Source organism: Trachurus trachurus, assembly GCF_905171665.1.
Source record: "Trachurus trachurus genome assembly, chromosome: 1".
In the NCBI taxonomy this organism is placed as follows: Eukaryota; Metazoa; Chordata; class Actinopteri; order Carangiformes; family Carangidae; genus Trachurus; species Trachurus trachurus.
The window spans coordinates 3,150,857-3,172,648 of record NC_139891.1 but is presented as its reverse complement, the minus strand read 5'-3'; the positions used below and the strand labels follow the sequence as shown (position 1 = coordinate 3,172,648).

Sequence of the window (21,792 nt, the reverse complement as noted above, 5' to 3'; positions counted from 1 at the left end):
AACAAGAGAATACATTATGTGAGTCATGATGGAAAGTGTCCCGTGATGGTAGTTCCACCTACCTGTCCTTTTAGAGCCAGGTTGAGTGGACACAGTTTTCAGTAGCTGTGAGATAAACTGAGTCTTCACCTCAGGAAATGTGCTCCGCTGCAGAGATTGTTCTGTGCCTGTCTTGTTTTTTTTTCTCTCTACCTGTGCCACCAGCCAGAAGCAGAGGTCGAAGGCCTGATAGTACTGCACCCCAAGCGCTACAGTATTATTGTGACTACCATTTCACAGACACACACACACACAGATGAGAGGAGAACATTCCACAATGGCAAAGGACCGGGCGGCATGAACATCCTGAGGAAACAACACTCACTTCCTGTCAAATTAAGCCAAGCCGACGGCTGCTCGGGGTGATAACCGCTGACTGGCTGAGGTAAAGCACCACCTCGGTGTCTGTTCCCGCCCAGCACACCCAGATCTGCTTCATCCAGACCGCTCACGAATCAGTTCACCTCCAGGACAGCCAGCAGCATCGGGAGCCTCGGCGTTCCTCGGACAGGATGGGCCTCCTGCTACTGCTCACCTCTGTGCTCCTGTCGCGCTGTAAGCCCCATGACCTTTGACTTCCTTCTGCAGGGACTCGTAGGATTTCGTCTTTTTGGGAGATGAGTAGATCTCTATTCTCTAATCTGGTGTTTTCTTATCTTGTCCCAAGACTTCCATCCAGGGATCGCAGTGGACACAATTCCACGTAAGTAGAATTATGTTCTACATGGATTAGTGTAAAATCATCTCTACAATGAATTTAGAATTATATCAGACAGTTTATTGAACTGACACTGGTTACAGGGGAGTCAGATGTCATTGCTTTACTTTCAATGGGTCTCATTCATGAAACGTGAGCAGCACGGATTTGTGTGTAAACCCTGAGCAGCGCAAATTTATGTGGATTTCCGCATTCATCAATCTTTTAGTAGTGCTGATTTTTTCGTACTCACGAAATCTACACCTGCTCCGGACTGTGTGTAGCGCTTGTGTAAATGTAGGAATGCAAATAAATACTGCTTGTCACTGTTGAAAATTACAATTTTAATCCGTATTACTCTCTCTCTCATGTTCAAAATACGCCGACGCCTTTGAAACACGTAATTTAAAGCAGAAGTAAGTGATATATTTGTGTTAATATAAGTCTTAAATAGTTATATCTTCCGACAGCAATCACTTACATAGAGTGTTTGGACCGAAACACGGGTCTGTCAGTCACTCTGCTCTGCTCTGAGCCGAGGAGAAAACATTTATCGTATCCTACAGTTTTTATCCAATGAGGAGAGAGAACGGCATGCAGGGCTGTGTGTGCAGCCAAGGAACGCCGTGAATGTGGCGACGTAGGGACGAGGACTGTTATGGTGCGTTCAAGGAAACTCGTATTTTTCCGACCGTGAAGTCGTACCAGTTCGATCTGGTACGAGTTCACGGGTCAGAAGTTACGAGTGGCCGTTATAGTGACTTTCACCGGTAAAACAGGTCGGAAAAACACGAGTGGGTTGCCTGAAACGCTACAAAGTCGTAAGTTGTGACTTGAAGCTGTAATTTACGATTTCAAAAGCCTGCCTGGAACGCAGCATTAGCGAAAACGACCGGACCACTTACTTCTGCTTTAAACATGACAAACAATTGGAAATATTTGGAGAGAGAGACGTTTTAGGGATCGGACACGCACAAACACGTCAAGGCTCCATCTAATGATGAAAATAATCTGATATAAAACCGGAAAAAACTTTTTTGTGTTGCTACACGCTCGGGTGGCACACTTCACCCTGCAGCAGCGCAGTCAGCACCGGTTTGGATGGAGCTGTGACAGACGGCTGGTGCTTCTGTAACAATATAACCTGCCTATATAACTTCATGCTCCTCTACAGCTGAGGCTGTGAAGAGCCTCCTCCTCCCGTCGCTGCTGTAGCTCTGTAGTTTTTTTTTTTTTTTTTCATGTTTCATATCGAACTATTCTGGCTTTACTTCTTAAACGGTTCTTTAATAAACCAAGGATACTTAATTCACTAAATCTGTTTCTTCCTTCCAGCCTTTGACCTGTCCCAGTCACACCACTACTAACAGAAGATAATTAAATATTTTTTCTGGACTCCACTTCACCCAAAATTACTTTGATCCGCGATCTCTCTCTTTTTTCTCTCTCTCCCTCTTTCCTCGTTTGCGTCATGGCCGCAGGTGAGCAGGATGCACCTACCTCCTAATATGGTGGTCAGGATCTCCTTATATGGCTATTCATGTATGGAGATCCATGCTAATTGCTGATCACCGGGGGCGTGTTGTTAGGTTGCGATGGGTTGGCATTCATGAAGTTACACACGTGTTTACGATCAAATCTGAGTTTCCCGCACCGTTCATGAATCCGGAGTAGAGTTTTAGTAGAGTGAGCTTTTATGTGCAAATCTACACACAGATTTACTCACGTTTCATGAATGAGACCCACTATGAGTAAAGTTTCAGATTTTTCAAGCAGCTGTTGGCCAGTAAAAGACAAATGGAAACAGTGCTGTCGTTATCGGAGCTTTCTCACCATTGGTGTCTGCTGTGGTGGAAAAGTTGTGGCAGGAAAAGTCACACGCCTCCCTGTTGGTGATGGAAGGCATGAGTCAGTTCAGATCAGCTGTATGAGGACAGAGGTTTTTGCTTGAGTTGGGGCCAACTTATCAGGTGTAGACTGGAGGTGGAGGTCGTTGTTGGAGTGCCTGTGTGGCTTTTGTTATATTTCTGGCGGCTTCTCAAATGACTGATTTACTCTACGATCTGCTCTCAGATTGTTTTTTAGAAATCATCCGAAAAGGGTTTAAGGAAAACAGAAAGAAAATCAACTTCATTAATTGAAATTGTATCACCACTGAGATGTACTGTAAAGCTAACCTTTCCAGCATAGGTCAGAGAGGTAAAATAAATAAATAAATAAATAAATAAATAAAGTGAAAATAGTAATAGTGTACATTTTTAAGAGCTTTCTGAGCACATGTTGGAATTGTAAGTTGGTGATGCATTTTTGTTCTGATCTTACTTTTTAAGGTTAAGAAAGTTCTGAAATTATACTGATAAATTGGGGGGTGGGGGGTTACCACTGGAAAATGATCGCCTCACACATCTTTACGCCTATAGCTGTTACTGTTAACTAAACAGAAAAAAGGGAATTTTGGCACAAATAAATGTGCCAGAACCCCCTGCAATGATCTCCTGTTGGTATTCACTTTGGTTCTGAGTTGCTTGGTTGATTGGATGATTGCAAAACAACACATATTGGCAATTTTTTTTTTACACTTTTTTTCCTTTTATACTGTCGGGGACCTCATGTGGAAGATGATCCATAGATAGTTTTGAGCTTCAAGTGCTTCAGTCACAGGTGTATGAGTGGTCTGTTGTGGGTCCAGATCTCAACACAACCAAACACTAGTGGGATCAGCTTGGGTGTGATGTACATGCTATACCAACACAACCACGCTGGTTCAGCAACTCCTGGTTAAGGACAGCAAAATGTGGCCATTGTGACCAGCATGAGGAGGAGGAGCCCGGCTATTGTGGTTGTTGTAACTGTACTTTATTCTTTTTTTTCTTTTCTTTTTTTTTTCAAAAGAAAAATAAAATAAAGAGGAAAGAGAGAGAGAGAGAGAAATACATAGAAAAAAGAACACATAACAAGCAGAACACGGCACATCTTCAATATTTAATGGTCATTATAAGATGAATACTATAAACAAAAACATATAAGAGCAGAAAAAATAAATTAAGTAGGTAGATATACTGTATATAAAATCATATACTCGTTCGCACTGTGAGGTTTTATACAATAGCCAGTGTCTATGGGCTCACATCACCAAAATTTCAAAATTTCATTTAAATTCAAATTTATTGACAGACGAAAGGACACTTGTGGCCCCCAGGATGGCAACCAGAGGGTACCAGGTTCTTAGAACCTCAGAAAAACACTGAAAACAACTCTTGAGTATTTGAATGAAGTTTACTACAGTACATGCCCAGAAAGAATGTGCTAGAGTACCTATCATGGATTTACATCGGTTACATATTGGTGGGACATCAGGATAAAATTTGTGTAGCTTTTCCTGTGAGTCTGTGGCGTGCTTTAAATTGTATTAGGTTGTGTCTGGTGTTAACTGAACACTTTTGTACATTTTATAGACATTCTACCCAAATTTCATAGTTTCTTTCCATATTCAACTCGTCTGCCCATGCCTTTTTAAACCTCCGTGTTCACCGGAGCTCCATCATGAAGCATTCGATAGAAAATTTTCTTGAGAGTATTATATTTATTCAAAACAAGTTTGGTAAAAAAAAAAAAATCACAAAATCTCTAATCTGTAAATACCTGAAAAAACTTAAGGCAGGTATTCCATATTTGGCTTGTAGCTGTGTAAATGAGGCAAATTTTCCCGCAATATTCAAATCATTTATGTTATTAATGCCTTTCTGTTTCCAAGCAGAGAAAGCAATATCCTTCAGGCCAGGTATAATAGCATGATTTTCACAAATTGGAGTATCAATATACACTTGGGGCCTAGCTGCACTTTATTCATTTGTCAGTCTGAGTGTGTAAGTGTGTAATGTGTTGTTTTTTTCCTTATTACTGTGGGTGTGTGCAATCATCCAATCACCAAGCAGCTCAGAACAAGAGTGAACAGGAGAATATTGCACTTAATTATTTGTGCGCTACCCACACGTTTAGCTGTGTTGCTCATTCCATGGATGCAAGATCCTTACAAGTTGTATCTCGTTGTAAAGGTGACTAATCAGGCTTTCCAACGACATAAAATACAAACCAACTGGTATAATTACAGAGTTACAGGGCAACTCCTCAATCTTTTTGAGGAGTTTGTAACTGTTAATACAGTATCTTGTGGGTCTCCTTGGTGGATACTCCTGCTTTTTCTTTTTGGAATAAGCCAAATGGGTTGTGTTTGAATCTTTGGTGATATAATAGACAATGCATTTTACTGAATAGTAATTATAGCTGTCTGATGATCAAAATATCATAACTTCCCTCTGTAATATAGTGGATTCAAATCTTATTTTATAATAGAAAATGTAAATAGGCTACTTGAAGAAATGAAGAAATCGTACCCAAATCAACATGCAAACCAAGAGGCTGATCTGTTTCCCCAGCAGCTCTGCAGCTCCTGCTGGATGATGCTGTGTGGGCTCAGAAATCCTGATGGGTCCCCTGTGGGACCCGTTTGTCTAACAAAGAGCTTTCCCTGCCTTGTTCAGCTTTGTTTACTTCCTCACAACAATCCCACTCTTAGTCACAACAGCAGCCTGTTGCCTTTAGTGCCTGACCATATGGATGATGTGGTGGGGAGGCTTAACATACTCGTGCAGATGCTTTGTCTTCCTGCCACACTGCCAAAAACTGAACTGGCACTTTTGAAAGTTTCTCCAATGCGCTCTACACTCTGGTTTCAAGTGACACCAGAGGCTGAGAATTAAAATATCCTGAAATATAAGCGTGATTCGACTGAAAAGTTTACTCAGGAGAAGAGGAGGATCCAGAAATAAGATAAATTAGAGAACAATAGAAGCATTGTTTAAGAGTCTGACTTGAGAGGATGCTAACAAGAGTCTGATGACATTCCATTCTAGCACGTTAGCGCAACATTTCAAGGTGAACATAGAAACAGACTTTATAGAGATGTCAAGAAAACTTACTTACTTTTTACTTTTTTTTTTTTTACTTACTTTACTTTTTAACTTAGTCCCACATCCACAGTACACTAGCCAGAGTGAAACTTTATTTAGCATAACGTTTCTAAACTCAAGAAAGTACAAAATCTGTAGAAGCTAAAATATTATAATAAATATTATTCATATTATTCAAAGATTTGTTAAATGGAAAATATTTAGGCATGTAGGCTACTCTCGATGTATCTAAATTCAAGAAAATTAAAATGTTTAACAGCTACAAGGGTCTAGGCCTACAAACAACATTTTGTAATCATCCAACCAGAAGAATCAGACAAAAAAAAGGTTGAGTGAGTGAGTGACACTATTGGTCAGACAGCATGTTGCAATTTTCTCATTGGTTGTTTCTCTTTCAAAACAAGTGTCAGCTCCATTGAGTATTTTATACAGCATTTCTAATCTTTTTTTTTTCTTACTTCTCTCCCTAGCTTTCGTAATTAGAGATATTGTCTTGTCCATTGAGCCTGGTGGTGATGTGTCTCGAGGTACCAACGTGACTTTGAGGTGTCAGGCCACAGTCAGCATCTCAGGGCAGGGGGTGTTGAACCGTGAGTACACTATATACAAGGGCTACGACCAGATCCACACCATGAACTCCAGCACCTCGGAGGATCTGCTGTACGCGCTGCCTGACACCAGAGTCTCTGACACTGGGACATATTTGTGTCAGATCAACATCAAGGGCCAACAACAGCGCAGTAAACATGAAACACTCAAAGTCACAGGTTGGTATGTTTTTGGACACAGTATTATCATTTTTTTTTAATATTAGAGGTTCAGGTGCATTTGGATAATTTTGGATTTAAATCGTATTATTGGAGCAATAACAATGGAGATGATTCTTCCACCAGTATCTGAGCTCATTTCTCAACTTTTGGGTTTCCAGGCATGGAAAAACCAGTTCTTCAGCTTAGCAAGCATGAGGTCAGTGAAACAGAGGAGGTGTATGCCACATGTTCAGCGACCGGCGAGAAAGGCAAAATTGATTACTACTTCTTCGACAACGACTTTCGACATTTTCCGGAGCAAAAGGACGACTTAAAACCCTATGCCACGTTTCGCTTCAACGGTGGCACCCACAGAATTCATTGTACCTACACTGTCGCAACTTCAAACGGAGAAACACTCAAGTCTGAAAACAGCGACTCTATCAATGTGACAGTGACAGGCAAGTGGTGTTTTGTAATTCTTATGCCTCTTAAAAAATGTTGCACTGTTCTCAGGACTTTTTCTTCACTGGTTTTGTCTCCTTAGAGCGTTTCCCTGCACCAGTTTTGAAGATTGACCCCAGCACCAACATCTATGAAGGAGATCATCTAAACATCTTGTGCACCACCAGTGGCTATGTGGGCAGCTCTATAGCACCCTCCCTAGTTCTCAGCCATGGGACCAAGCTTCTTTCTATGGGAAACAACAAAGTTAACCACAGCATGATTATACTGGCAAAGGACGCCCTGGACTTTGAGTGCAGACAAAAGATTGGTCAAGTTTACAAAATCGCCACAAAAATGATTTCAGTGACCGGTGAGTAGAGGAAAGGAGAAGTGCCTCCTGGTTTTCACATGATGAATAGTGACTACTGTTGTCTCTGCTTTCATGGAAACTACATCTAAGGTGGAAAAAAAAGTGATATCGCAGTTAATTTCACACAAAGCTAGCATTGTTTTAACAGTGATGCTACAGTGGTGTGTGTTTGGCTGATTAGCATTGCATGCTGGGGATGTAACCTTTATACTAAGCACTAGCTAGCAAAAAGTGGAGGATATTATTAGTTAGATTAACTTGGCTTTTTATTTCACAAAACACATTTTCATGCCAATTTAGTTCCTCATACAAATCAGCATATATAGCAATATCAGTGTTGATAATGATTTTGTGGTGCTTATTTGATCTTTTTAAATCTGTCCACAGAGCTATTTTCAGCACCACATCTCACCATGTCTCCTGCTGAGGTCTTTCAAGGTGAATCTATGACAATATCCTGCAGGAGTGGGAGCATTGCTTCTGAAAGAATTCAGAAGGTGATTTACACTCTGGAGCCCCGAAACAGCAACCTGTCAGGTAGCCCTGCGCTTTCCGGAGTTTTTTCTGGCCGGGCTCCGTTTACAGAGTTCAACTATACCTGTGTAGCTCAAGCCAAGGGCATCATAAAACACAGTCAAACCCTGACTGTAAGACCTAAAGGTAAGCCTTCTGAAATCAATGGATTTTTGATACATGACTGAGATGTGCTATGTCAATCTTACATGTTTGAATACACCTGTGTCATAGAAGTCACAATGGCACACTTAAAGCAGAAGTAAGCGATATATTTGTGTTAATATAAGTCTTAAATAGTTATATCTTCCGACAGCAATCACTTACATAGAGTGTTTGGTCTGAAACACGGGTCTGTCAGTCACTCTGCTCTGCTCTGAGCCGAGGAGAAATCTTTTCTTCCAAAACGACCGGATCGCTTACTTCTGCTTTAAGAATAAACTAGAGCTAAAGGATTAAATGTGTTGCTGGTTGGCAAATTATCAACTGCACACACACACGCACAAAGAATACGATCAGTAACAACACCAGTAAACCGTCATAAACCTTCTCATGTTAGACCGCTCCATAAAACAGATTTTCTTCTCAAAGACAAAGAAATCTTACAACCACATCAGTTTTTAGAGTGTTAGATCACCTCTACATATTTTCAGTATTTATTTATTTTATTTTATTTATTTTTATTTCAAGTGTTGTATTATGTTGTTCTAAGTGAGAATTGTTACACAGTAGGCAACATGTGAGAATGAGTATGTGTGAGTATGAGCAGCTGCTGGCTAAGCAGTTTGTACGCACACAGCAATGAAAGAACATTAAAGCAGAAGTAAGCGATCCGGTGGTTTTAGCTAACTTTCTGTCAGCAGATGGAGTTAGCAGTCCCCGCCCTCGTCCGTACGTCACCACATTCACGCGCATCCCTTGGCTGCACACACAGAGAGGACCGCCCCTTTATGCTGTTCTCTTTCCTCATTGGATAAAGGTTGTAGGATACAAGGAAAGTTTTCTCCTCGGCTTACAGCAGAGCAGAGTGACTGACAGACCCGTGTTTCAGACCAAACACTCTATATAAGTGATTGCTGTCGGACTACTTATATTAACACAAACATTCCGCTTAGGCTACTTCTGCTTTAAGGATGACAACACTAGTTATTATTACCATTATTGTACTCTTATTCTTCTTATTATTATTAATGGGCTACTTACAGTCAGAGTAGCTGCGGACTGGTTATATTTTTTATTTTATCAATAGACTGACTATAGTTTGTACTGAGAGTTAACAAGCAAAGAAGTTGAACTGAGGGCAGATGGTGGAGACTTCATGAAGTGCTACGTATGTTGGTCAGTTCAAAGTAAATTCAACAACATACTCAATTTTGTGAATATTTACAGGGGGAGAACATCAAGAACCAATGTGTTGCCTTGCAATGCTGTGTATTGTGTGTGGACTGCAGCATGAAAATTGCTCTCTGTTTGCTGCAATCTGCACCCACTGCACTGTTTATAGTGCCAATATATGTGTTGTCTGCCTTAGTAAAAGCTTCATATCGAGTTGATTCATAAAGCTTCAGGGTTCCATATTATAAAAGATCTGTGTCTCCTCTGATTATAATGCAGGTCTGTGTTTATGAAAGTATCGAAGCCTTAGTTCACAGAGGAATTAACACAGCCCGTATTCAGAAACGGAACCATAAAATCAGCCATTCGGCCTTCTGTAACTTTGTGATGTCACAACAAAGCAGTCACTGCTCTTAGCTTCCTCCCACCCATCAGCAGGGTTTGGTTTCTCTGAGAAAGAATATGTGTGGTTACAACATAATCTTGCAGCGTTTATACTTTGATATTTCAGTGCACTTTACATCATGTCTATACTCCATTATTCCTTATTGTCACTATACTTTTCAACTCACCACTGCCCAGCAGAAGAGCATGTACGTACTGCAAAATAGACTTCAGTATGCCATGCTGAGGTACACAGGAACTTAGTGTGTTTTTGTTCTTCTGTTTTTTTTTAGTTTCTGTGTCTCGTCCAAAGATCTCAGTGGAGGGCAAAGCCATCCTGGGACAACACATGAAGATCCACTGTCACTCGGACAATGGCAGCTTGCCCATCAACTACACCTTGATGAAGTTTAACGACGACCTGGGCACACAAACCATCAGGCTGCCCGATGAGAAGGCTGTGTTCACAGTCACCATACACAATCCAGAGGAGATAAAAGCCTTTGTGTGCAAGGCTGAGAATAATCAGAAGCACAGCGTGCACAGTGAGAGACTCATCGCTGATGTCATAGGTATGTTTATCCATTTAAAACTGGTAGATTTTTATCCATTTAACACTGGTAGATTTTTTAAATTAGTCTCGTTAACACAGTTCAATAACTCCACATTACGTCATACATTATGTCAATAGTTTTGGGCCATATCAGCCTTACAAAATGCTAGGAGCAATTACAGCCAGTTTGTACAGTTGTCATAGACCTGTTAATGCTCAAATTGACATTTTCAGATGCAGATCTGATTGAGTTGTTATGTTTTGTGACACAATGAAACCTTGCCGTGAACTAATCTCATCCTCTTCCTCCATTATGCCCTCTCTTAGAGCCTCTGAGCCAGACCACTCTGACTGTCATCCCCACCTTATCAGACATCTCTGAGGGAGAGGACCTCTACCTGATATGTGGCACTAAAGGCACGCCGCCGGTCACCTTTTTCCTGTACCGTGTCGGCATTGGGCCGCCGCTGTTTACCAACATCTCTCAACAGAACAACACAAACTTCCTGGTCCCCAATCTGTCCAAAGCGCACAGTGGCACATACTACTGTAAAGCCCTCAACAATGCCAACAACGCATTCAGCAATAAGGTCACAATAGAGGGTGAGGCTGCTCTGTAGCAACCACATGCATGCAATATATGTATACATACATTTTTACACTTTTTTCATTTGGCACTGAGCTTTGGCTATTTTCTAAAACAAGAATATGAAACTAAATGTTCTGTGAATTATATTCAGCTATATAGAGATTTGACTTTTTAAAAATATATTTGCTAAAATTAGGAAATTTGTGGGTGCGATACTAAAAAAAAGATGTATTCATATTGTTATGATGATAATTAAGATGATGCATGTTGTTCGTCATGACTCCTAACTGAAACGTCTTACATCAGATAGGTCTGCTGTGGGAAAACTACAGTTGTTATTGGAAATGTTGGTGCAGCAAGGGATTGTGGAACAGTATTTTCTCCTTTCCTTTTAAAAGGAAAGTCCAGTGTTTCCTATGTTAAAGGAGACAAACAGTCAGCAGTGAAGCTCCTCTCCTTATCATCAGAGAACATGACCAGGTCTTATCATGACCGCTGCTCAGATACTTCCAGGTCATTTCACTCACATAGGAACCTTTCGAAATGAAACAACAGCCTTGAGATTGACATGATTTTTTCACTCAAGCTGAAGTATTTTGCTCCTACATGGACACATCTGCATTGTCTGAATCTGTTTGTCGTACCCACTCGTATCTTCCAGGAGGTTTTTATGCTCAACAGATTTGAAGTCTAATCATTTTGTCCAAGTGTAAATTTGTGTAAAAATGTGAAGGCATTCCCTTGAATTATGGCAAAATTGCTTTGGCAAAAATCATGTTTTGTAAGGTCACTGTAACCTTTGACCTTTGACCCCACCAAACTCTTATCTCTGACTGTCCCTCCCGTCTTTCCCTCTGTTTGTGCCTCCACAGTACACCTGGCCCTGTGGAAGAAAGCTCTGATCGTGGGCTCGTGTCTGCTGGTGGCGTCGGTGCTGGTGGTGATGTGCGTGCTGTACTTCAAATCCAGAAGAGGTAGAGAGACTTATAGTCCTCCAGCAACAACTCAGGCGTCCTTTGTCTAACTATGTATGAAAACCTTCTGCTGCCTACCCCCTCCTGCTCCTCTCACCTCTCCTCTCTAATTATAGGTAAAAAAGAAGCAGATGCTGAATTGTCAGTGTGAGTTGGCTCGATTACTTGCTTCCTCTGAATGTGACAGAAGTTCTGAAGAAGTTAGTGACAGTGTAGATCTTTTATCGGATGGCTTAGATGGCTGATGGTTTAGGCCTATTTCCTCTCTCTCTTATTTAATGACTTAAAAGAAGCACTCTGGCTGTTTTGCATGTTTGTACCAGAACAAGCACGCAGACTTCATATCACGACAACCTTATTCAGGTTTTTATAATGAATGTGTGCCCTCCAGGCGGTAATTACTTGAACATTTGCGTGATATGAAGATCAGCTTACTCGAGAGACTCATCATTTCTGGTTGGTTTAAGAAAGGTCTGACACAGTTTGAGAGTCAGCTACTGAAATATGTCTTTCTCATACTGGTTGCCTGGCAACCTGACAGTAATGAAAGATTCCAGGATGTGGCTGCTCCCAGCCTGTAAAAGAAGAAACAGACAAACGAATAAACAAACAATGGACAGTAACAGATATCAAATCAAAATTAAAAAAAAAAATGAGTTTGATAGAAACAGAACTGTTGTCTTTGGTATGCTGAATATGTTACACACGGTACAAGCACTAGTAATATACAGTACTACCACAAATTAGATGAGTTAGCCTAATGCAATAGCCTAATTGTTACAAGTTTTAGGCCTACAGTAATGTGTAGGGTGTACGTGTGTCAGTTACTATATCTGTACATTGAATATACGTATGTACACAAAAAGAAAGCGTTACTAGACTTTAAAGGTACCAATACGAGCTTTTAACCACAAGTGGCACAACAGAGCAATGGTTTGATGAGCAGGTCCCTTGTTTGTTCGTATGCCGTGCACATGAGCTACATTCCCATCAATGGCTTCATGCTATTTTATGAATCTACAAGTGGCACTTATGCACCAATGAAATAGAATAGAAATCAGTTGCCTTTAGGCATTTAGTAGCTCTTTTCTTGGCTTCACTGCTGCTGACGTTATTTTCACCATTTCCCAGGAAGCCATCCTTGGCTCTTATGACAGTGACATGACTCAGGTTTTTAACACAGCCACAGGTAGCTTGGTTTTACTTTTCTTCAGTGTACCACTGTCGTTGTCATTATTACCAGCCATTCATCCATCATCTAACGCCTCAACAGTCATTGCATGTTTCCTTGCCATCCCATCCTCTATGTTATACTATGCATGAAGAACTCAAGTGGTGGTGATGTGGCTTTGTAACTGTCCATGATGTTGTAGATATCCTATTCAAGTTTACATGCATGCACAATGTGTGTGACCATGGTGTCTTTGTCATCTCTGTCATCTCTGCATGTATGTGTTGTTGTCTAGAGATTATAGAGGTAGGAACAGTAGAATTTTGTTAGAATACAGTTACTATAGGAAGTAAAGTAAACTCCAACATAAAAGATGCTTCAGTGATTAAATCATAGTACACGGCATTGATTGTCAACTGTTGCAAACTGCTTAGAGCGCCCATTATCATCTTCTTCCAGGCGCAGCGTCACTTTTTGATGGCATGGAGGGGAGAGTGACCAATGGGACAGGAAATAGCGTGGCGTCGCTTCACACTGACATCAGCAAATGGAGCAGCTACAGCCCCCCAGCCACAGTGTAGAGATGCCCCGCAGTGGGAGGGACTTGAATTGAATTCAAAAGAAAAAGAAGGCCTAAGAAAAGACTTTGAGCACAAAAGTGGAGAGAAAAGAAAGAAACAGTTTGTGATCACTGATGAGTGAAAAGGAGGGGTGTTTTAAAGATGAGATATAAACCAGGACCCGCTGCTCCCTCTCCCCTCCTCTTGCAATCTAGATTACTTTTAATTTACACTTAACATTACTATCTTTGCCACCTATGTCTCTGTGATTGCATGTTGTTTTATGTTGCAGCTGCTCTGTTTGTCTCATGTGCATGTACAAAGAGGGTTGGTGACAGATTAACTTGTAAACATTTTATCACCATCACAGGAAATGTGTGTATATATTTTTGGTTGATCCCTTGACTGACTGGAGTCGGCACTTGTAGAATAAAGATGTTGGTTTTATTTAGAAATGTGTCACTACCATTCATTCTACTGCAGTTTTTGCCTCTTATTCTAAATTCTTTTGTAGTACAAAAAAAAAAAAAAACATTTCCAAGAACATGTTAAGGATTTTTTGTTTCATTTAAAAGATTGTTTTGATTGGTGCAACCCGCCGTGCTGCAGTCACAAGAGAAGAACACCAGCATAATATGAAGTTGATTCATTTCCTTGAAATGGAATGCACAACAGAGACTTCCTTAAAAAGTTGAAACAATGGAGGCTGCAAGAAACTTCCTCTGCTGGCACAAAGCAGGTTGAGGCGGTCAGTGTTGATAAAACTGGTGGTGTTGGGGGGGGTGGAACTTATTTTGTTCGAGGCCAAACAAGTTTAAATGCATGCAGCAGGTGGAGGAAATTAATCACATGAGATTTAATTGAGCTGTGTGAGATTACATTATCAAATGGGAAGTTGTTTTTGCCAGAACTTATTGTGTAGCAGTTGCTCAATTAACAACGTATTGTGCACGAGGCAGTGGAAGGTTTCTGTGTGTACCAGATGAAGAACTGAAATGTGCTCCTCATTATTGGTTTAATGACAAAGCCTCCACTGAAAGCCAAATGGTACAGATGTCCAAAAGAAAAGTTTAACTCATCTTTCCTTTGCTTTTATAGTTTAACTCATCTTTCCTTTGCTTTATAACAGAATTTAACCTTAGTATCTTGTTTTGCTCATGTAATTATTTATTACTAACTTCCTTGCTGAGAGTTAGAGGAAAACATTCACCCTGGACTCAACCTGTAGCTGTATGAAAACTGCAACAATGTCTAAAAGTCCAGCTCTGTTATTTTGACACTTTATTCTGTATGAATTAAACAAAGCAGTTTAAAACATGGCAATTATCAAAATAGGCATGCTAACTTTTTCCATTTTGGTGGTCTTTATACTAGGCTAAGCTAACCAGTTGATAGCTTGTTTGGAAGCTATCACTTTTCTCCTCTAACCCTCAGCAAGAGAGCAAAGAACTATATTTGTCAGAAAATGAAGTGTTTTACACCTAAATAGCCAGAGATATGCCTCTGGTTCTGTAATTGTCAATATTTTACTGTTAAGTACTTCAATTAAAGGAGCTATTTGCAAGTTTTGCTATTGCTGCCTAGCCAGTGTAAGCATTAACAGCTGTTTACTCATGTGTCCCACCCAGAACTTCAGCCATGGCTGCAACATGACATGAGGTCAGTGCAGCTTCACAGCGCTGCTTTGTCAGGGTAGACTGGACTCTATGGTGACTCTGTATTGTGACAAGACAGTCCAGTTGGATGGTGGCTAGCTGGTGTAATGAAAATAAATAAAGGCAATACAAGAGTAATGTTTACATTGCTTTCTACCGCTGAAGATGTTGGTGAGTAAAGGAATGAAGTTTGATGCAGAACTTGCTACGTCTCTCCTAGACTGGTAAGTATAACAGCTGTTCATGTTAATACAAGCTGTATCAATTGCAACAACTCACAAATAGCTCCTTAGAGGTAGATTGTTATTCTGATCTTGTACTGGTGCAGATTTTCTAGGACGTGATCAAAGTCTTGGTTTGGTCGTCTGACTTGATGTCTGTCTTTCTGTGTCTCATAGTGAAGGCAGTCCGGACTGCAGTCAGTGTGTGGAGTGAGCGACCACCTGAAGCAGGTGAGCAGTAGCTACTTGTAATCAGTTTACCATCACTGCTTACACTAAAAAATATTGTGGGATGGCTGCCTAACTATAGCTTCATGGATGAAAATCCTAGAGACCTTTGGGTAAAATGGTGGTAAAACCATGATATCTAGCATTCAGATTTTAGATTTCTGTGCTCACTCGCTCTCTTGCACTACCCCTCCCGTCGGCACAGTGACGGTGGCCTCCGGGGATTAAAAACTTGATTACCACAACTGGGAGTAGCCTATTTCAGGAGCATGGAGCGATGAGGTGAAGATCTAAACCATTTTACAATGTCTGCTGATTCCCACTCCTTCTTTCTGCCTTCTTCGTCGTTGTTTTATTTATGAACATGAAACTCTTGAAACGTGCTCTCTGGCTGGCTGGATTTTTCGTGTGGGCTGACGGACAAACATGGCGGCGCAAGATGGCGACACTCTCTAAAGCAAGACCCTTGCTAATAGAAGAATTATAAGGCTACAAAAACCAAAGAAATTTTATTTTATAGCGATTATACACTACACTACACTTATAGCTACTGTACAGTATATTCAATAAACCCAGCCAATTATTACACACTGGACCTTTAATGTTCACCTTTGATAACACTGCAATATGTCAAACGTGCCTGATCATTCTCCTACAATTTGTGGTATTTGGTAGATGATTTTGGTTTCGTTGCATCTTTGGTGTTAATCAGATGGTTTAGCGTGTTTAAAGGGAATTTCTTTTATCATGTGCTCATGCAGCCAATGATGAGGTGAGCAGTGTGGTGTCCAGTGAGCCTGATGTGGAGTACACAGAGGTGGTGCATCCTCAGCCTACAGATGCTGCCAGAGGTAAACAATTTATACTCAGATACACAACCAAAATGTGTTTCCTATCTTTTTCTGCCTGTTCAGTAACTCCACCTTTAAACTCAGTTTCCTTCATACATTTTTCACTCTCTGTTTTCTAGCCACTCTGAATCTTCTCCCCCCACTGTCTCAAACAACACTAAACCATTTTCTCTGCTTTGACCACCACATTCCTATGGAAGTGATAAGACAATCCAGGGCTTCCTGGGAGGAGCCTAATTACCCATAATTAATATATTTCCAGGTTGTTGTAAAGAGCTAACTACTGGGATTTCCAAATCCATGGTAGATCTTATAAACAGGAAGGGTTGAACTAACTGGCAGTACCAGTGTTGGCCGCCTCGTCTTTATCATCGTGTGCTCAACGTCCCAGTGGGCGGGAGATGGTAGTCAGACAATGTGACACAAACCGCCTATTTTTAGGATTTTTCCTCATCCCAGATCAAACAGACTCTATCTACTAAACCCATGTCTATGATGTGAAGCAGGCTAATGTGTTGCTCTTTACGTTAACAGTCCCACTGAGAAAAGGCACAGACACAGTGTACAGCGAGCTCAAAAACCTTCCACATGGTGAGTGTCACAACATTAAAACTGCACCGATTAATATTTCTATAGAAACAACTGATTTGAATGCTACCTGTAATTGCATGACAAATAATAACTGAGACATTTAAATATATTAAGAATAGAGCATTGAGGTGACATTAAAATAGCATTTCAAAATATTATGAATATATAGCCTACAGTATATATAAATAATATATTCATAAATTAATCAAATCAAATCAAGATTCCTGAGAATTCCGCAGTGATAAAAGGCTTAATCAAAAAGCAAATGCAAATATGGCAAGAAGGCACAGGATTAAAAAGGTGTTACATATATGTCATTTGGTTTGCTGCAACAAGTAATTATGATTTAAGCTGGGACATAAATTAACTGTTTCAGCAAACCTGAGGTATTCAGAAGACTTGTTCTACAGGTTGGAGCATGGAAACAAACAAAAAAAAGTGAAATATCACCAACTTTTCCTCCTTTGTGCACTGCAAACATCTTGTTCATAGCCACATCAGGCAGCTGTGCATTAGGTCCCTGTCCATATTTCCTCATGTACTGAAGAGTTTAGCAACTGGTCTTAATAGTAGGTAGAGAGTGACAAGTGGATTCATGAAAGTGATCAGAAACATGATAGGATGTTAATATTGCTCTGTGTCTGTCTGTGCTGTATGAGGGAACTGTTTTATGGGTGGTTGACATATAAGCCGAAAAAAAGATTTTTTTTTAAACTTCAAATATTATCCCTGAAAATTACTTTTTTGTGTTGTCTTGACTCTTAACTTTACACATATATATGTGTTCTTGAAGATTTTGCATCAAAATTAGCATTTTTTCATCAATTTGCTGTATCAGTGCCTTAAATTGTCATACGGTGTGACATGAAAGCTATGTTATATAAAATGAAAATGGGGTACTTTTTTCTTTTCTAACTGACTGCATCATACATTTTAATCATGACTGATTTGATATTTAACATTTCCTTGTGAAAATGTATTATATTTTGGATTATTTTTCAAAATTATCATACAAAGGAGGACATCGCTCCTCAATCTTTCAAGATATTTTAGAATAATTCTGTTAAACCTTGTAATAACTCTAACATAATGCTTGAGACTCTTGGTAGTTCTATTTTCCTTGTGGTCTATGGATATTTTCACAATTTATCACTAACAAAGCTGTTTTCTTGTCACAATTGTGAGCGTCACACCACATGACATGAGTGTCACACCACATGACAAACTGCACCAAAAATGCAAAAAAGTGTATTTTATGTATTTGACATTCAAACAAAAACAATTGAGGACATATCTTGTAATAAAAAACTGATTTTGGGCACAGGTTACACGGGAATTACAATTGCTGAACTAAAGTCTTAGAACAATAACATCATCCACAAAACCATGGTCCAATATAGACACATTACATTACATTGTGTACTCAGCATGAATTAGCATTTAAAATCTACTTATGAGTTAATGTGAATATTTTATGATTAAATGTTAACATTTCTACATTAGGACAAAAAATTATCAACACAGTTTTGAAAAAAACATCAAACATTTAACATTATTTCCCAGTCGGGGGTGCTCAGTGGTCAAGTCGTTTGACAATATGTCCCATGTTGGCATACGACTGAAGCCCTGATTGCCACTTCGACTCCTGACAGAGACGATCCTTTCCACATGTCATTTCACCAGTCTCCTTAAATTTATTTTTAAATAGGATCTGTTAATATGCACAGCATGGCAAATGGTAAAATATGGTTACATGAAATATAAATTTGGAATGTGAAATATTATTTGTATAGATAAAAAAATCTAACATCAAACTTCTTAAATTTGTGTGTTTTGTATATTTATTTATATTAATATTAATGCAAAATAAAGTGAATGTCATATGGTGTGACAGATATGTCATATGGTGTGACTTAGAAAAACCGTCACACCGTTATGACAAAGTGTCACACCACATGACATTCTGCTCAGTTAAGTTAATATATTAGCCAACTAAAAACAGCTAGCCTATAGTTATCATGTTATTCACCACATGGCAGCAATACTTTTTAAGCATTAATAAGTAATATTTGTGAAAAATAATTATTTTTCATGCAAATAATGTCACACTATAAGACACAAAACATTGACCACTATTGATGATGTCAGATATATTGCTTTTTAAATAAAAATCTAAAAGGCAGAACTCACCACTTGACCTGGCATACCACTCCAGAGATGTTACTGTAACTTCCTGGTTGAGTGTGGTCCTCTTTATCATTAAGATGTCCAAATTATTGCCCATTCAAAATATACAAAATAGTGTCACACCGTATGACGCCCATTTTGCGGACAAAATGTATTTGGTCAAAACTTGTTTGGACATTATGCACAGACATCAAATCTTTCTGTGGGCTTTAAAAACACCTCATTATTTTATATGCATTGTACAACTATCAAATATTTATAATTTATTTGGAAATATGCTCTTATTATTAAGGTCACACATATGCCGGACAGTCACACCGTATGACATTTTTGATGTTTGGATCAAAATTCTGAGTAGAAATCTTAATACACCACCAACAACCTTGGTATTATTGTACTATATCTTGTCAGAGGAACAACATTTACATATATATTCTTAAAAAATATAATTTTTTATCAGTATGTGACACCCGGACAGTCAGAATTGTGTTATTCGTCAACCGTCACACTGCCTCCAAGTGGTAACATTTGATGGTAGTAGAGACACTTCCAGATCTTACTAATGATAATTTCCAAGATGAGCTGGAAATCAAACATGCATTACTAATGGAAAACTACAGAACCGTGACCACATCCTGTAACTGCAGCCAAGAACTTCCTGTTATTAGAGCAGCAGCCAGTTGCTGAATGTGTCTAATGTGCAGAAGGCCTACATCAGATTCCTTAAGTTTCCTGTGCAGCAAGTGACAGAAGGATCCAGGGTTCAATGGAACGACAGGGAGTGTTGATATACATGACAGGGACTGAACTAAGTGGCTGTGGTTGAAACAAAGGCCTTCCTCTTTAGAGGAAGAACAGGTGAGTCACCAAGGGCAGCAATGTTATCTTAACAGTCAGATGACTAATGAATAACTCTGAGGTCAACCAGTGACTCATGATACTACACCCCGACCAACTCTCATGTCATTTATGATGCTCTTTCCTTTAGGTGCTGCTGGTCATCATGACTATGTGAGTAATCAATTGCACAATTACACTCATGTTTATACTTCTCTTTACTATTTCTACAGTATGAGTATTTCTACAGTATGAATATACCACTGTGCCTTTTTTGCTTTACTATAACTTTAAGCTACCTATGTCATTCATACACAGTATAAACATGCTGTATTTGTAAAATGATCATATCCATCCACCTACTCTATACCATATATCTGTGCAGGGTTAGGGGGCTGGAACCAAGACTTGAGCTATATATATAATGCATTTGCACTTTTGCACAAATTCAATATAAAGACATGTGCAGGTTCTATAGTATACTAAATATCAATGGAGACCCGTTCATTTCCATCATATTCATAACACAGTAATTGTATAAATTGCAATTTTTAAGGGAGTTGTGCATAGGACAGATCCAAGCAGACCTACATTTTCTTTTGAATTTAGTTGATATCACAGGAATAACTAATAACAGTGACTCAACTATTTATATTCTGAATAACTGAGAGTATTCTCATGTCCCTGCTCTGGCTGCCTCGAGGTCATACTCAGCCCCACTCCAATAATACAGAGTGAGAGGGAAATTGCCGTCAAAGTTTCCGGACAAGAACAAAGGCATTTGGGCCAAGGTTTCCTTCCCTGTCCTCCAGTCAGATCAGCACTGTGGCCCAGTCAAATTAACTCCAAGCCCATCTCAGTCTGCATACTGTCCTCCACTAGCAAGCCTTCATGTTTGTCCCTATATGGTGCTCCAGGCAGTTAAAGAGAGGAATTTGAAAAACAAAAGAAAAGCTAAGGATGTGACATCATGATCAAAACCTTCAGCAGCCTTTATGACGGATAATGAAAGTGATTATGACAGTGGCTTTGTTTGTCTGTTCCTGAGGTTCCACGGATGTTCTGAGAATTTCAGCTCGTGTTATCGGAAAACAGAGCATTCTTTATAAGGCATGTGTTACTAGGTGATGAGGGACTATGACATAAGGGAGATGGATGAGAACACAACTTAAAATCAGAATGAATATGCCCAACCCGCATGGGGTACAAGACACCAAATAATCACCCAAACCAGGACCAGTATGAGATATTTTATTAATATCATCCTAGTACTTAGCAACAGCACTGGTGTGTGCGTAAGTGTGAACGGCTTTGTTTTGTGTCTTTAAGGAGTTTAATGCCAGTGCTTTCCGTGTCAGCAGGGTTCAGTGGAGTATGCCGAGCTCAACGGAGACAGACCTGAGACAGTTCACCACCTCCCAGAGGTCAACAACTATCAGGACCTGCCAGTTCCAGTCGATTAGTGATCCCCGCTGCCATCTTTTATCCATGCTTTCTCATCTTTCAATAGCAGCTCTAAATTAGTGAAATAACTGAGTCTTAAGTTTGTGATGAATATTTATGTCCTAATAAAGGCATCTCGCATATCTTCACCGTGTTGTTCGCTGGTGCCTTTTTCTCAGTCTGACAGATGACTGGTCAAATATAGGTGACATCATGCTGGCTCATTACAAAAGCAGAAATAACTCAGCTATCACCAACATCAGGAACATCTGCTATGTCAGTTGTCACTTGTACTCTGAAGTGAGTCTTTCCCCTTTGCATAGACACATATTACAAACACACTGATACTGTAATCTCTATTATATTTATGGTCAGGGCCGTTGTATAGGGGAGAAAGGTGATGATAATTCTAGGGGCCCAGCGCCAGG

The 21,792-nt window shown here is 39.7% G+C and overlaps 1 protein-coding gene across 5 annotated transcripts; it reads left to right on the top strand.

Annotated features, from left to right (window-relative positions):
• Positions 1-427: 427 nt before the first annotated feature.
• pecam1b (platelet and endothelial cell adhesion molecule 1b) lies at positions 428-21,488 on the top strand. Of its 5 annotated transcripts, none has more exons than XM_084001728.1 (14): positions 428-594; positions 707-742; positions 6,177-6,473; positions 6,635-6,916; positions 7,003-7,272; positions 7,660-7,932; positions 9,798-10,076; positions 10,385-10,660; positions 11,519-11,620; positions 15,405-15,458; positions 16,217-16,306; positions 16,841-16,897; positions 20,073-20,095; positions 21,283-21,488. In XM_084001728.1, exons 1-14 carry the CDS (start codon positions 552-554, stop codon positions 21,382-21,384), a joined length of 2,184 nt encoding a protein of 727 aa, XP_083857854.1. In that variant the 5' UTR covers positions 428-551; the 3' UTR covers positions 21,385-21,488. The 5 variants fall into 5 exon arrangements, with proteins under 5 accessions (XP_083857854.1, XP_083857853.1, XP_083857855.1 ...); XM_084001727.1 differs by having other exon boundaries at positions 21,280-21,476; XM_084001729.1 differs by lacking the exon at positions 16,841-16,897.
• Positions 21,489-21,792: the final 304 nt, after the last annotated feature.